Genomic DNA, 17,236 nt, shown 5'->3' on the forward strand with positions numbered 1-17,236 from the left:
TTGCTACTCTCGATGGTCAAAATGTGCCATTATAGAACAGAATGCCAAAACGGCACTTCTCAAAACAACAAACATGAACACCAACACTGGGTTATTTAGCCGACATGTCTAGTCACTGCATGCTCTTGCAGCTTCTGTTTGGCCAGATAATGTATGGATGTATGTTGAACTTCTTTCGCACCGGTTTGGCAACCGTGCTAATCAGAGGTGCAGAGCACCTTGATCAGAGTTAAAGGGGCTAAATGTGAGCGGCAAGGATATAGAAGTGATGGGCCGATATTGTACATGAGGCAGTGCAATTGGTAGGATCTGCAATGTCAAGATCAACCTCTGTCGAGGAGGCTCGTGAAATACGCAACTGGGCATATGTAGGCAGTTACCCTCCAACAATTACAGAAGGCAGAGGAGCCCTGGGTGGCTAAAAAGCAACAAGTTGGCACATTGGGGTATGCATTACTAATCATCTCAGTTAGTGAATCCCTAAAACCTGGCTTTGTCCTGGGACGTTTTGCCAACAAGCATTCCACACGTCATGTGGCTTCAAAGTACACCTAGCCCGCACAAGCACTGTGGTAACGTCACTGGTACTTGGTGACAAATAGTAGTTGTGTAAGTAAACTTGGGCTGCGGGACAGATAGTTTGACACCGGCACTTCTACATTTAGAACCCCTGACTACACCATTTCGTTATGAAGCCACTGGCTAGCAGGTGTCGCATATAAGAAGTGAGACACTTCTCTACCCCTTTTGCCTACCATGGCCATGGTGCCAAGCTGGGTTGGAAGCCGGGCTGCCTCCTGCTTCCCCCGCCTCCCCGGGTAGAGACTGCTCCTCTTCACTGCCGACCCTCTCCTCTGCAGGGAACAATGCGCACAGCTCAATGGCCAAGAAGCACACAGAACCTATTCACAAGCGCATTCTCAGCTGGCTTTCAAGGAAGGACGTCAGCGATCGGTGTCGTGAAAGCTGTGCGGCCTGTGGCGTCCCGAACAAGCAACTAATTCGAATACCCCTACCATGGGGTTGCGCAGCAGTAACACTTGTGCCTCACATCAAGAAGGACCTGGGTTCAATTCCCCACTCGGGCATCTTTCTGCGTGGAGTTTATTATCCTCCAGTTCGATATGGGTCTCCTTAAGGTTCTCCTGTTTCCTTCCATAGCAAAACAAGACAAACATCAATGGGTTGGATAAATATCCAAATGCTGAGAAAAATGCCTGCAAATGACTCAATTGGGGTTCCACACAGCAACATTGCACCATCTTACGAAAACTTAGCAAGACTCCCATGAAAAAGTCTCAAGATTCGGTGAGGTTTTCCACAGTAAGCTTGTGTAACAATAAACTGGCTTTAGCCTACGCAGGTGAAAGGACTGCGCTTCATCGCATTCGAACAACATAAGGTACGTGCGTGTGGAAATTTGATTAGCAGATGGAGAATGAAAGTAGCCACAGGACGTGATGTGCGATCTGTTGATCACAAAACCGAAAACTGCCCGTTATGCGCTTACACAGGAGGGATGTAAGCCATACATCAAGCAACTCTTGATGCTATCGAATGGATTTCCAGACTCATAGTTATGTTTTGTCAATTACTTTTCAAATGCTTTACAAATTGAAGAGTCAACTTTTTATTGTTTGGTCAACCTCTCGGTTTTGCTGTTTGACGTCTTTAAAAAAGGAATACATCTCAAAAACCCATCTGGTCAGTGATGCGTGCAACCTCATATATACGTTGGATCCCGAATAGATTTTATGACCGTATATAAAATCTTGAATAGCGTTAGTTTACATTTATAACAATCCAAATATACATTACTCTCTTCAACTGCAAATTCCATTGGCTGTGATTCAGGGAAGACTCTCTTAAGACTCTGATGGATGTTTTTTCCCAAGCTTTGTACGTCTGCTCACATTCTTATTCAGTCCCTCACTCTGTTTCTTTAATTTCCTCTGTTTTTCACCATATATCCTTCCTCCTCTGCATATACATCTTTGCCTTACTTTATTTGTCTTTGTCTCTCTCTCTATATATATGTGTCCCCATCTCCCTTTGCCTCCAGGGTAGCTCAGTGGTGACACTCATGCCTCACAGTAAAGAAGGACCTGGGTTCGTTTCCAACTTGGGTACCTTTCTGTGCAGAGTTTGTATGTTCTCCCCCTGTTCTGCATGGGTTTCCTCTGGTTGTCTGGTTTCCTTCCATTGCTAAAAAAAACCCACAATTTAATTGGTATGAGCCAAACATCCCAATGGTCAAAAGTTACCTTTAAGTACCTTCATTCGGATTACAAAAAACAACATCACCCCCGACTGCAAAAAACTTGCTGCCTAGGCCTGGTCTTTGGAACTCAGTCAGGCTTTCCTGGGTGAGCCAGACCGGCATAGTCGTAGAAATCTCTACCGAACTTGAGGTGGGGGCTGTGTTGGGGCTATCGCTGCCATTGCACACCCAGGGAGAGGGGAGTGCGGTGCATGAGGCAGTGTGGGGACAGGGAGAGGGGAGTGCGGTGCATGATGCAGTGTGGGGACAGGGGAATGTGGTGCAAGAGGCAGTGTGGGGACAGGGAGAGGGGACTGATGCAGGATGAGGCCTCAGCGTCTGTGTGAACGCGTCTCGGTGTGGCTCGACGTGGCTCTCGACAAGTGTAAACTGGTAAAAAAGTAACTGGTAACAGCTTTCACAGTCGGCTACTAGTTCCAAAAATCAGTATTCGGTCATTGTTTCCCGCAGACTTTTAGTAATGAAGTGCACTGATTGGCACGTGCGAACGTTTCAAACGGCACGGCGGCCGCAATCACCATGAGGTAAATTTCTCCCCCGTTTCTCAGATAAAAGGTAAATGCAGCTCTGAAATTGCATGCTAATGCACAAATGGGTGCTCAAGAGGGTATGCGGTCTACTCTTCCACGCTGACCAGACTTGTTGAAAGCTGTATACAATTCTATACATGCAGAAAGTTGGTAACCGGTTGACTGATTAATGCATAAACCATTTTAATAAGCCTACTCTAGAACCTGCGCAACCCTGGGGACCAAAATCATGAAATTAAGCGATAGAGCATCTCCCCTGAAATCTGAGGAGACAACTGTTACATTCATAGGACCATCGTCACAATTTATACTCATCGTAGACCCATCAATGCCACACCTACCGGTGTTCTGGGGCTCCTCTCCGTGCACCGCGTCCGTGTAGATGCAGCTGAAGCGCTGAGCCGACGTCTGCAGCTCCTGGCTCAACCCGTTGAGCATGCTGACGATGGCCTGCAGCGTGTCTGCCAGGGCGGAAGGGGCGGCCGCGGCACCGCACCCCAACCCATCTGCGCCGAAACCCTCCAGCACCTGGCGGAGGACGGCGTAGAAGGCAAACGGCAGGCGCTCGCGGGCGAGCGTGAACAGCTCGCCACGCACTGTGGGGTGGCGCGCGCATGCCAGCAGGGAGTCGTAGTCGGTGATGCCCAGCTCGGTCTCGAGCGCAGTGGCGTAGCGAGGGTTCATGCCCCGTGCCGCTAGCCAGCCGGGAAAGTCCTGACGCGGGTCCACCAGCACCTCGCAGGCCATCGTCTGCGACGGCGCCGGCTCTGCTTTCACGAGACGACTCGGGACAACTGCAGCAGCAACAGAGAGAGAGAGAACGGGACACGGACCTCAGACCTTGGGTTCTCTTGAGAATGTCTCGGGGCGACGGTCGCGCATAACCGGCAATCCAACACCATAGAGATGGCAAGGGTTGGTGACCGCACGCTAATTGCCGTACTAGCTGGGCAGCGAGGTCACTGCCTTAAAAGTGTGTGGTAGTACAGCAAGTGGGTTACTTTCCATCTCTATTCCATCTCTATTCCATCTATACGGGAATTGAGTGTTACTCCCCCTCGCACATGTGGGTTTTCTCTGAGCACTCCGGTTTCCTCCAACTCATGAACACCCTAATCGAGAGCCACGGAGATTCGGCAATTGTTGGTACTGGTTCTGGCTGCATTCCCACTTGTCTATGGTTTCCTGCGACTTTGAATAAAACAAACTGCACATATTACAAAAGTTGTGTTTTTTTATGATATACAATCTCACATGAAACTAAACTTAAACTATTTTATTTTCCCAGGCAAGGCACACTGAACGTTGTGACTATTTTTCAGAAGTGATCTCTCCAGACACATGATAGCTCGACGAAGTAGCTTATCGCGTAAATTTATAGCAACCAAATACTATAACGCATTTTTCTAAATGTGGAGGGAAAAACCGGAGGGTCCGGAGAAAATCCACGCGACCACGAGAACATGCCAACTCCAAATATACAGTAGGCGTCAAGGTCGGGATTGAACCGACGACCTCGTCACAGTAGAGCAAAAAAATCAGAAGCGCACTGCTAAGTTGGTCCTTTACCTTGCGGTTGGTATCCTCAGCCCCTACTTTCACTGCGTGTGACAAACTCATCACAAAATCATCATGAAAAGTATATTATTGTTGACATTTGGAGCAATATCCCTTCATAGCAAGATGTGTTTTTATCATTTTAATTCAGTGTTGTTGATTAACGAGTTGAGTCTTTATTTGTGCTCGTGCACCACTTGCAATGCAGTATCACCAAATAACGTTTCACCTAGCCCAGGGGCCCGCAACCTGCAACTCCGGAGCCGCATGCGGCTCTTTACCGACTGCTAAATGACAGAATGTATGTACTCGCATGTATCGTTTCTCTTGGAATATTGAGTTTTGTACCAAATTCGATCAAAATTGCTTCTTGTTACTTTGGTTGCCGACCCCTGACGTAGCCAGACGGTGGTGACTATGCAAGGCTTGGTAGAATACACCAATGTTGAGAAACTCCCTTCTCGTGGCTGTCGAGGTGCCATACCCTGGCTTTCCTAAAGAAGGCAGTAAAGCAAGTGGACTAATCCCAATCTGTTCCCATTTATATGGGCAAAGAGTGTTGTCCCGATTTCCTCCCACGTGTAAACATTCACTAGCAAAAGTACCCGGCGTTGCCCGGGTGAAAAATATATTTCTTAATAACCTTACATATATACACAGATGGGCTGCTACCCCTGCCCCCCCCCCAGCCACGATCTCCTGGGCCGCTGTGCAGTAATATGTACGGCCTATAATGTGGTGGGGTGTCGAGGCCTAGTACCGTGCAGAGCCTCCGGCCTCGCCTAAATTGCCCACCCGGCTGAGGCTGGGTACAGGGGCCGTTACCCCCCCCCCCCCCGCGCTACAATAGTACTGTCTAATCGCTATAATTTTATTATCTACCGACCCTATAATAGTAATTGCACACATTGTGGTGGGGGGGAGTGAAGAGGACGTGAAACTTTGATGAATTCACCTCAGAGTCGCGTGCTGGGTGTCGAGGCCTAGTACCGTGCAGAGCCTCCGGCCTCGCCTAGATTGCCCACCCGGCTGAGGCTGGGTACCGGGGCCGTTACCCCCCCCCCCCCGCGCTACAATAATACTGTCTAATCGCTATAATTTTATTATCTACCGAGCCTATAATAGTAATTGCACACATTGTGGTGGGGGGGGAGTGAAGAGGACGTGAAACTTTGATGAATTTACCTGAGAGTCGCGTGTTAATGCGTGCGCATATTTTTTACGGGAATTAAAAATGGCGTCCACCCCGCAGCGAATGCGTCGCTACCCGTTGCCAGGGGCAACCGCCGTGGAAAACCAAACGGACCAATCGTGTCTCGCAAATCCCTCACATTTCGTCCAATGAAACTGCGTATGGTCCGGCGACACAGACAGACAGACACACACACAGACACACAGACAGACAGACAGATTTGCGATTTTATATATATAGATTAATTGGCCGAAAGCATCTTAAAATAAACACTCAATGCAGCACCATATTCAAAAACAGTAGTACAAATTAGTGTGGCTTTCCTGGATAAATAAGTAAATTATTATACGTGTGTGGCTTTCCTGGGCAATTAATTAATTACTTATTATATGTACTCTTTGGAGGGGAATTTTTATACTCTTTGTTTATTTCGGTAAAGTCACGTAGGTATAAAATAAAATAAATCACGACGTTTCGGGTGCAACACAAGCATCCTTCATCAGGTGGGAAAGCATGATGATTATTATACATTATGAGATATCTCCTTTACCAGTGGCAAAATATAGTAGTAGGTTTAAACCCTTTCAACTGGTACAAAAACTGACACCTTTATATAAGTCATCATGTTTGCAATAACCACAACACAAGCAGTCAAAATGCAAACAAATAGAAACAACTCTGATGATGATAATGATATGCACTGTCCTTATCATCATCAGAGTTGTTTCTTTTTGTTTGCATTTTGACTGCTTGTGTTGTAGTTATTGCAAACATGATGCCTTGTATAAAGGTGTCAGTTTTTGTACCAGTTGAAAGGGTAAAAACCTACTACTATTATTATACGTGTTTAGTACAAAGCTTATGGGACATAATACCATGATCTGCGCAATATCTCAAGCATTTGTCATATCTCGACCCCTCGGCTGCAGATATCTTACCATATTCTCTGCTGGAGTTTAAGACGGGTCACTACTTTTGGGTTATTTAACGTAACATTATTGCGGATACATTTGATGCGGGTAAACGTATAGGAAATATGATGCTCACAATGCATCCACTTACCAATAATAATAATAATCACATTTACATTGCGCTTTTCATCAAGGATCTCCAAGTGCTGCACAGGACAGCCTCAGTAGACACTCAGCATAAAAATAATAATATTATAAATACATTTTAAGAATAATTTACAAAATGAGGCCTTTTTTTACCAAGCGGAAACGTATAAATGGGTATAAATAGGTTTTTAAGGTTAATTTTTTAAATATCCAGACTCAGAGATCCTGATATCTCATGAACCATTTTCATTGATTTTACCCGAAATTAACTCTGTCACTTATGATTGCAAGTTGTTGCGAGACAGTGACTGCTTTAGTGTTAAAATATGGCGCTGTATTTTTAGGATAGTGTGTTTATAATATAATTTTATGTAGACATCCACATTTATTTAATATTTTTCTTCTGCAGGGCGTGATCTAACAATGGCTACAACATCCGAAAGAAGGAAATGCAGTAATGACCCAGATATCTTCTGCTACATCTGTGGCAGCTTCACTTTGCAGGATCAAAGGCGCAACATCAATACCTTTGTCAAGAAGGTTTATCTTGCCTACTTTAAAGTACGACTTGGAGACCAAGACAAAAATTGGGCTCCTCACAAAGTGTGTAAAACCTGTGTTGAAACTTTATGATCATGGTCTAAAGGAAAGAATGCTAAGCTGAAGTTTGGTGTGCCCATGGTTTGGAGAGAACCTACAAACCATTTGGATAACTATTTCTGCCTTGTCAATGTAAAACGTTTCAATAAGAAAAACAAACAACACTTACAATACCCAGATATCCCATCTGCCAGACGACCAGTTGAGCACTGTGAGGAAATACCTGTGCCTGTATTTACTGAGCTACCATAGATTGATGTTGAATCCCTCAGTTTACCTGCTTCTACAGATGATGATGCTCAGATCGAATATACGCCATCTGATGCAGATTGTGATAAAATGTCTCTGTTTAGTCAGCCTGAATTGAATGATCTTGTAAGAGATTTGTATTTGCCAAAGCAGTCTGCCGAATTGTTGGCCTCTGGGCTGCAAGCGAAAGGACTACTCAGACCTAGCACTAGTGTCTCCTTTTATTGTAACAGAGAAGCAGCACTGTGAAAGTACTTCCATTCAGATGGTCAACTTGTTTATTGAAATGATGTTGAAGGGCTTCTCCTCAATATGGGACTGCCCGCATATGATTCAAGTGAATGGAGACTTTTATTGACAGTAGTAAAAGGAGTTTGAAATGTGTGTTACTTCACAACAGGAATATATATGGTTCAATCCCAATAGGACACTCTGTAAAAATGAATGAAGAGTATGCCAACATCAAGATTGTTTTGGATAGATTGGAATACCATGGTCATGGATGGCTAATTTGTGTTGATTTAAAAATGGTTAATTTTCTGCTGGGTCAGCAAGGAGGTCACACCAAATACCCTTGTTTCCTGTGCTACTGGGACAGTAGGGCTACATTAGAACACTGGGTTAAAAAGAACTGGCCACCAAGAATCAGTTTGATGCCTGGTGACAAGAACATCAAGAATGAGCCTCTGGTTGATAGGAATAAAATAGTATATCCCCCACTGCACATAAAACTTGGGTTAATGAAGCAATTCGTCAAAGCTCTTGAACACACTGGAGACTGCTTCAGCTATATATGTTCAACCTTTTCAAGTCTCAGTGCCGAGAAGAAAAAGGCAGGAATATTTCATGGCCCTCAAATAAGAACACTCATCAATGGATTCCCACACTGTTACAACAATGATTGCGGCAGAGGCTAGAGCTTGGAATGCATTCTCTGATGTGGTGCGGAATTTCTTTGGGAACAGGAAAGCGGGCAACTATCGAGAGATTGTGGAGGAGCTGCTCTTGAGTTTCCAAGCACTTGGATGTAGAATGAGCATCAAGGTTCACAACTTACATAGTCACTTGGCCCAGTTTCCAGAGAACATGGGTGACGTGAGCGAAGAGCAAGGTGAACGCTTTCATCAAGACATTCAAGTTATGGAAGAATGTTACCAAGGCCGATGGGACTCAAACATGATGGCAAATTACTGCTGGTCCTTGATGAGAGACATTCCACAAGCTGTACATTGGAGATCGTCAAAGAAGAGGTCGTTTATGCAGATGTAACATCACTATTGTGAATGACCTTTTTGTACATATTTTTCTTATCCTCACAATTCAATTCTTACATGGTAATATGCATTCACTCACATTGATATGTAGTCACTCTCACAACTTTGTGCTACGGCTCATTAAATGTTTGTTTCATTATTATTGTATATTGTATCTTCTCTTATTCTTGTATGGATGTCTGTTTAGCTATTCGTATATGAGCATAAATTTGCTGTTTTTATTGAAAATGCAATATTTGATATCTCAAAAACCTGATGTGATAGACAAAAACTGATGCCAGATTTGGAATCAGCACCCCAAAATTACCTTAGAACCGTTAGAATACCTTATGCCAGAAAAAGTGTGTTGACCAGTGTTATGCTTCTCTATTCTTTCACTGCTACTGTAACGGTGTTGAGACAGCAGCTGCCATGGTTCACGAGATATCAGGATTTAATTCTGCTTTTCCACATGTTAATAAAATAAATACAAGGCGTCTGTGTACACGACCAGTAAGACATTTTCTCTCAAACCACTTGTTAAATCCAAACTGGCAGACGGATTGACGAGTAAATTGAGTGGCGAGCAGGTCGAGTTGCTACATAGTCCAGGTACAAGGTGTCAGGACACAGTCTAAGAAACACCCTCAACGTTTGGTTTCAAATTATTTAGAAAAAAAAATGTCTTATAACCTGGAGAATACAGCATATATGCCTGTCACATCTCACGAGTAGTATTCTACCTATGGCCTTTATAAATTTCTTCACAAACCAGAATCCTACAGCCAAGACTCCCTATTCACACTTTCAAATGAAGAGATATATAATAAGACATCCCTATATTTGACATTTTAAAAAAATATCCCCTTCTGGAGACCACTTCCAAGTGATAAAGCCAGAGAAAAATGTGGAGTAATTTGCTGCCCGACTTATCACCAGCCATGGTCAACCCTCTGTGGGATTAAGGCCCCCCCCCCCAAGCCTTTACAATCATTTACGATCTGTGAATGCAACAATCCACCTTATGGACTGATTCTCGGCATCACCATTGCAGTTAATAGGGGGTGCTACTGGACAATTCCCATACTCTCCAAAATAAACTTGATTCCTGCAGGAAACGTCGAGGACTAAACCATCACCACCACCCTCAGCATAAATACCATCATCATTTATCCACGGTTATTTCGGGGAAGTTGTGCAAATCGCCAAAATGGCCAATGGATAAGAGACAGTGGTCTAGGCACTTTAGATTTCCACAGATAAGCACAGGTAACAGAAGGAATTAGCCATGCACCTCCTCTTATCCATCACAACAATTACTGTAGATAACAGGAGGCATTTCCTGCGCTACTCTTTATTCATGTTTGTTCATGCTTTTGTAATTTTGGTGACTCAGGACACGTTTTCAAATGTGACTGCCCTGGCCTCTTGAGCTCTTCACCTCGTAATAAAATAATCAACTTGATTCACGCAATTGCTACTTCCAAGTGAACGGCTCGTATCCTGTGAACACGAGTTCTCAGGGATAGATTCGGACCACAGATAATACGAATTGCCAATAAGCCCGGATAATAGGGGAGGTAGTCGGAGGTCATAGTGCTGGACCCGGACCCATTTTGTATCCTGGGTTAAATTCAAAGCAGTCGCCTGCTATTAAACCAGGTTGTCAAATGTGGCAAGGTCACCTGTGAATAAAACAAAGCAATCACATTAAATTTGTTTTTGCACTTAATTTGGCAAAATTTCAGCTCGAAAATAAAAATAAATCTGAGTTTAGATTCGTCATGCGAAGAATATTACTATTGGTTGCAGGAAGGGGGGAGGAAAATGTACCTGACTGTGTACCAGAGAAGTCACTTAATAGAACTTCAGAGGTAGCTGCATGATATACACTTTCTTGGGCCGTTCCCTAATAATACAGGTTACACTTATCTGTGAAAGATAATAATTGGGATACTTAGCATCCTGGCAATCCCGACTGCTAAATTGTGAATGCATTTGGTTTGGAAATGACAAAAAAGTGATTTCGCCATGTGAACCTTATGGCGGGACCCCGGGGTCCCGAATAAACGGAAGCCAAAATCGTCATTAATTAATTTATTTTTGGCGACTCCGCCCCACCGCGCACATAAACGCCGCGATCCACCTGCCGTGGATCATTCTGTAGTCATGTCGTCCAAGCGCAGCGAGGACGAATGCGCATAAGAGCTGAACAAGCGAATGCCCTCCATGCTCGAGTATGGGCAGGATCATAAGTCTTATCCAAAGCTGCTCAAACTGCCTACACGACTTAAGTCCTTTATTTGTCATAACGTTATGCATAACACAGTGAAACTGCTCTCTTATCTTTATTATTAGTGACCTACCAATGTCTGCAGCCAGGATCAATCAATGACAATCCTAATACCTGCAGATATTTAACAGATGAGATGCGTTGAACCGTTAATTCCTCCTTTTTGATAATACTTCTCTTGTCCGTATGCATCTGTGCAGATAGGTTTTTTTTGCGGTTAAGCCATAGTCCCCACATACCGCTCGTATCAATGTGGATAAGAGGAGCGGCGACCCACTACTCTGTAGAGTAACATTTGTATCAATGCTTGTTACAACATGAACAGCGCATTAAAAACGCGTACTATTTTATGTACTGTTTACAAAATGTGTTCACAAATCCACATTGAGAAACACGATGATTGACAGAGGGGTATATACATTGTTTTTAGATAGTGTATTTAAATAGAGGTAATGCAGGTAAGTAGTTTTCAGTTTTAAAGGCATAGTTTAACAAGACAACACATGCCACCATCCTTCAAACCCATTGGTGAAAAAGAGCAAAGTTTTTGTTTACATTATGTTTATGCGAAACCCGGGGGCTTAGGAGCCATCCATTTAGTACGTACGCATGGAGGGGGGAGGGGGGGTTTAACCCAAATGCGTACGCTTACGTATGAGGGGGTCCATTGACAATGTACGTATGCGTAGGAAACGGGGGGGGGGGGGGGTGAAGCCTCAATAATAATTTGTCTACATTGGCCTTCAAACGAGTTAGATAGTCCGGCGGTGGACTGTTTGCTTAATTATGCCTTGATTGTTTCTGCGTGGATTAAATATCGGCCTTCTTGGTTCTTTCGGTAAAGTCACGTATAATGGAAATAATAAAATAATAAAAATAAAACTAATAAAATAATTCTCACGACGTTTCGGCCACAACGCAAGCAGCCGTCCTCAGGTGGAGAACAGGTCTGTCGAGAAGACAGACTCTGTCTTTACCGAAAGAACCAAGAAGATGAATCCCTGCAGTCACGAAAGCTTTACATCGAAATTAAATATCGGCCGTTCTATAGGATTCGGGTGGGGAGGAGGGTGCGCCAAGCATACGTACGCAGGTGGGAGGGGGGGGGTAAAAAGTACGCGTACGTACAGGGAGGGGTGGAGGGGTCAAGTTTTGACAGATTTTTGTGTATGTACTAAATGGGTGGCCCCTTATGGGCACCCCGGGATCCCGCCATAAAGTTCATGTGTGTAATTATATAATTATTTCACGTTACTGTGAAAACATTAAGGTAATTATCTCACCCAGCATGTAGCCTTTGTAGTCGCACGGAGTGTGGAGGGTAGCGGTTTCAGGGTGTCCTGACACAGTACCCACGTGCTGTTATCTCCAGCTCTCTCCTGCTTCTTACACCTCATACGTCTTTATATTATCTACATACCGCTTCCGAACATCATGTTTTCTGAACACTACATATACCTTTTACGTCTTCTTTTATTTTGAATAAACTTCCCGTCATCCATTACCTTTTGAATATATCTCGTCTATCACACCTCACCCGCATACAATAATTGTTATGCATGAAAATAACTTAGTGGGGATGAACATGAGTGATGGTTTAAGTGAAGTTTCAAATGCATAACATAGACATTACAAACAAAGTATAGGGGCAAGACAATTCGTAAATTGGAAAATCACCAAAAGTGGAAATCGTAATTATGCGTCAGCACGCATGTAAATAGGTTATCCCTCACATTTAAACATTTTTAACCACCACAAAGATTATACACTTTCATACAATGCACCAATGAGCTTATTGCAGTCGGAATCTTACTTGGACACTTTATTAAATTATTTAATCGCAAAAAAACACAAAACTGCCAACTTGTTTCTGTGAGGTTCGTATTTAAAACGTCCCCACAATGTTTTAGTCACGTGTCCAGCTGAAATCACAAGCTTGGTACACGTATTGTTCAATCTGCGTTGGTTGCTTTGACTCACTACTTTCAGCAGGGTGCGGTTTCGCCAGTATTTGCCTGGGTGTTTTTTTCAGAATGTGTTTACACTCGTGTTATGTGTGCCAGTGTGTGATGTGTACCCGAGAGTAACGTGTGCCTGGGTTCGATGTGTGGTGTGTGCCTGGGTGTGATGTTTACTGTGTGTAGTGTGTGCCTATGTGTGGTGTGTGCCTGAGTGCGGTGTGTGCCTGAGTGTGGTGTGTGCCTGGGTGTGATGTTTACTGTGTGCGGTGTGTGCCTGGGTGTGATGTGTGCCTGTGTGTGGTGTGTACCTGAGCGTGATGTTTACTGTGTGGTGTGTGCCTGGGTGTGATGTTTACTGTGTGTGTTGTGTGCCTGTGTGTGTTGTGCCTGGGAGTGGTGTGTGCCTGGGAGTGTTGTGTGCCTGAGTGTGGTGTGTGCCTGAGTGTGGTGTGTGCCTGTGTGTGATGTTTACTGTGTGTGGTGTGTGCCTGGGTTTGGTGTGCTTGTATTTATCCGGATTGTGCATCGCGCTGTGTGGTTGTGGGGAGTGATGGGTGATAACTGGGTTGAGTCACACGAGGCACAGCGGTGGCTGCGAGGAAAGGACGAAGAGGCTCGTCGTGCAATCCCCGCGCTCACCACTCACGGTCACCCACCTCGCCCCCTCGCGTCTCACCCGCGCGCTTATTCTCTGAGACTATCACGCGGAGGCAAAACAAAGACCCAGGCTGGGCGACGCCTCCCGCCCTGCGCGGCGAGGGTCAGGCGAGGAGCGGACGCCTCCCTCCTGTCCCGTCTCTCCCCACCCCCCGCTCTCACCTCAATGGACGACGCTCGTCAAGGTACGAGGCAGTCGATCCCCCCCGGCTCGCTCTCCCGTACCACCACCAACCCGCCCGCTCGCTCGTCCGCCGGGCCGAAGATGGCTCCGCGCGCAGAGAAGCAATTGGAGGTGGTGAGTCGCGGTTGAGGAGGGTGAGTGGCGAGAGTTAATGCCGAGGGCGAGTCCTGAGGGTGAGTGGCGAGGGTACGTGTCGAGGGTGAGTGTAGAGGGTGAGAGGAGAATGGGTGAGTGGTGAGGGTAAGTGGTGAGAATGAGTGGTGAGGGTGAGAGGGTGAGGTGAGTTGAGTGGTGAGGTGGAGTGAGTGCCGCGAGTTGCGGTGATGGAGGCGCGAGGCTCTGAGCGGAAGTGAGGGTGCGCGCGCGCGCGGCCGATCGTTGACGTCACTTCCTCTCAGCGCGTGCGCGGAGTTTCCGGTCGGTGTTCGAGCGCCTAGATGACGTCATTTCCGTTCAGGGCGAGGCGTGCGCGCGACCGGGTCACGTGTCCGCCGGTTGTAATGGCCACGCCCATCACCACATGTCACGCACGTGGTCTTCGAGACGAATGCAATCGATTCAGCACGAGACGGACGTTTTGGTTTACAAAGAGAATACACAATTGGAGTTCATCCACCTGGCATCTGCACACAAGCCACAGCGATTTCCTTCTCATCTTCTGTTTACAGCCCTGAGCCTGTGATGGAAATTCAAATTTCCATAGGGGCCGTCCATAAATTACGTCACGCACTTTGGGGGGGGGTGGGGGTCAGACATTTGTGACGATGTGTGACAACACGTTTTACTTAATTAAATAGACATAGCGGGGACGAGTATATCCAATCACTATTGATTTCCTCACAAAGTGGTCGTTATTTTATCAACCCCAGGTAGACGATAAAATGAGTCAACACCGAACCAGAGTTTGAACTCAAGTTTATTTAATTGCTCAATCTCCTCTGTGGACATACTCTTGGATACGTTACGTTTGTTGGCTACCCCCTCCTCTGCCTGCATTGCCCATAACGGCGCTGCCTCCACAGTGCACCGTGTAATAGCCTTCATGGCCGCCCGGCTCACCTCGAGATAGCCCTGTATTAGGATCACCCGGTGGGCCGGTCCATTCTGAGGGCCGGTGGGCTGGTCCATTCTGAGGGCCGGTGGGCCGGTCTGTGCAGGCAAAGAGGCACATGTGATCAGAGTAAAAAAATAAATATGACCTCTGATCTGTACGTTTCATTGCTTATGTATGCTCTCAGTTGGCATGAAGTCCCATATTCGGTAGTCCCAAAGATCGTTCCTCACCAGCCCATTTGTTTTTTGCACCAGCCCATTTGTTTTTTGGACGAGCCCAAATGGGCCATTAAGATCGCACGGCAAAATTGCACAACCAATTAAAAACAATTGCCCATAGCCCGAATTTGGGCCGGTGCGTTTACAAATACTTGGGCCGATTTTAGTCCCAGTCCGTCACTGGACTCATCCGATGGTTATCACAAAGGTTGGTTCCCCCTCTGCACATCAGACCTGTGGCCAATATCTCCCTCTTAGGAAACCTTTGACCGAGGTCACCCGCTAGGCTTCCTGGGAAATAAATCTTTGGTGGAGAAGTGTGATATCGGAGCGATCATTTAGGGCTTGCACCACACGGCATGTATGGTGATACATGTCAGAGTCAGAATATGTTTTTATACTGAAGGAATCCGATGAGGGGCGGGTAAGAACGTTACAACAACAAACAATACAAAAACACGATAGTGCAAAATACAACAAAGGTAAACAAATCACCCAAACACATACAAATACAACTAAACCATCCCCATCCTATCTTGATTTAAATCTTTCGTGACTGCAGGAATTCATACTGTTTGGTTCTTTCGGTAAAGTCACGTAGATAAGAAAAATAACTTATAGATCATGACGTTTCGATAGCAACACAAGCCATCGTCTTCAGGTGAAACAATGCAGCAGGCGAACTGCTGAAGCAGGAGGAAATGTAGTGAGAGAGCTACTGCAACCAGAGGTTATATACGTTTGTGGTGGGTACAACCCAAGGGTAAGTGGGCGGGGCTAGGGATGGAATTTGCTAAATAAATGTGGATAAAATATATCGCATAAGCCAACGTTTGGTAATTGGCAGGTATGTTAGTGCTATTGAGATATTAAATTTGCCACGTTTCATGTGGCTAGATCAAACGGTTTAAATATGAGGTCACCAGATATGTATGTGTAGTGGCATAGAATAAGTAATGTAGCAGAATTGCGGTGGCTGCTGGCGGGGAAGGGGATCTGCGGCTTACAGCAGCCCTGACATCAACAGGCCAGGTTATACACCAGAGGGGGATCGAGGGGAAAGGTCACAGAAGGGGCACACCAAGAACCCGCTGGTAGGTTCGAGAAAGGGTGCGTGGCTGGGGTGGAGCCAGGCCATGCTGACAGTATAAGAGGGGCCCCTGTAGGGGACCTCGGGGCTGTCGTATGGAGTGGGATCCCCGTCGTGCTGCTGAAGTCTTCGTCACCATTCTTCTTGTTTTCACCATTTTTCTCGTCGTCTTCACCATCCTTCTAGTCGTCGTCTCTGTCTTCACCATCTCGGGGCATCACCAGTCAGGCAGCCTACCAACTGTCCTGACTCAGTATTGTCACTGATCATAGATGGACTTATTATGAAAGTGTTAACCCCGATGGTGCTTCTTAATAAAGAAGTGCCTCCAACTCTTCAGAAGTGCTAAAGAAAAACAATAAATTCGTCATGTCAAAGTTGGCCGAGAGAAATAACCCACCAATAGCGTCTTCTGGATACGAGGACGACGGGAATGTGATCCCCTCGACATACCTGGAATCTGGGACTCCGGTGATACGTCCCGAGGCTCTCCATCGCAGTGGAGCTGGTCGTCCAGCTCGGGTCCGTGGCGCCTGCCGGAGATGCTGCAGCACTAGGACAGGCGGATGGCTCGCCGCACCAATGCGGGAAACTGCGGAGGTCCAGCCCATGCGGGCCGCCGCCATTTTGTCTGCCATGAGCGCGGTGCAGCAAGCGACCGCCATTTTGTCGCCTGAGCGGGAAATTCTTCCCGACAAATTCAAGTCACTATCGGCGGCTTCTGCAGGGACGCTGTCTCTATGGAAGCGCCTGCCCACCGTCCGTGAGTTTGTGGCTGCGGGGGGCGACTGGACAGCCTTCCAGCGCCACTTCAAAGCTTCTTGCGCCCTGGTCGGGTGGTCAGACAAGGAGGCGCTACGAGCTCTGCCCATGGCGCTGGACGATGACTCCCTGGCGGTGTTTGAGGCCATCCCCGAGGCTGACCGGGCAATGCTGCCTCGGGCATACACTCAGATGGCTGCTATATTTGACCCTCCATCCAACGCGCGTCGAAGGTTTGTGCTGCGGAGGCGGGGTGAGGCTGAGATGCCTCTCGCCTTCCACAGCATGCTGCTGGCC

At 46.2% G+C, this 17,236-nt stretch overlaps 1 protein-coding gene across 1 annotated transcript in view; it reads right to left on the bottom strand.

Moving 5' to 3' along the window:
- The window catches only part of LOC144724776 (uncharacterized), a 43,570-nt gene extending 29,370 nt beyond the window's left edge, over positions 1-14,200 (bottom strand). Inside the window, exons 1-3 of the mRNA XM_078604162.1 lie at positions 13,794-14,200; positions 3,153-3,605; positions 756-854 (exon numbers count right to left, since the gene is read on the bottom strand). Of these exons, the coding sequence (XP_078460288.1) occupies positions 756-854; positions 3,153-3,558 (505 nt within the window). The 5' untranslated portion in view covers positions 3,559-3,605; positions 13,794-14,200. The remainder of the gene's footprint in view (positions 1-755; positions 855-3,152; positions 3,606-13,793) is intronic.
- Between the last annotated feature and the right edge of the window lie 3,036 nt (positions 14,201-17,236).

The sequence above is a fragment of the Lampetra planeri genome, chromosome 21 (assembly GCF_965212315.1).
Source record: "Lampetra planeri chromosome 21, kcLamPlan1.2.h2, whole genome shotgun sequence".
NCBI classification, from domain to species: domain Eukaryota; kingdom Metazoa; phylum Chordata; class Hyperoartia; order Petromyzontiformes; family Petromyzontidae; genus Lampetra; species Lampetra planeri.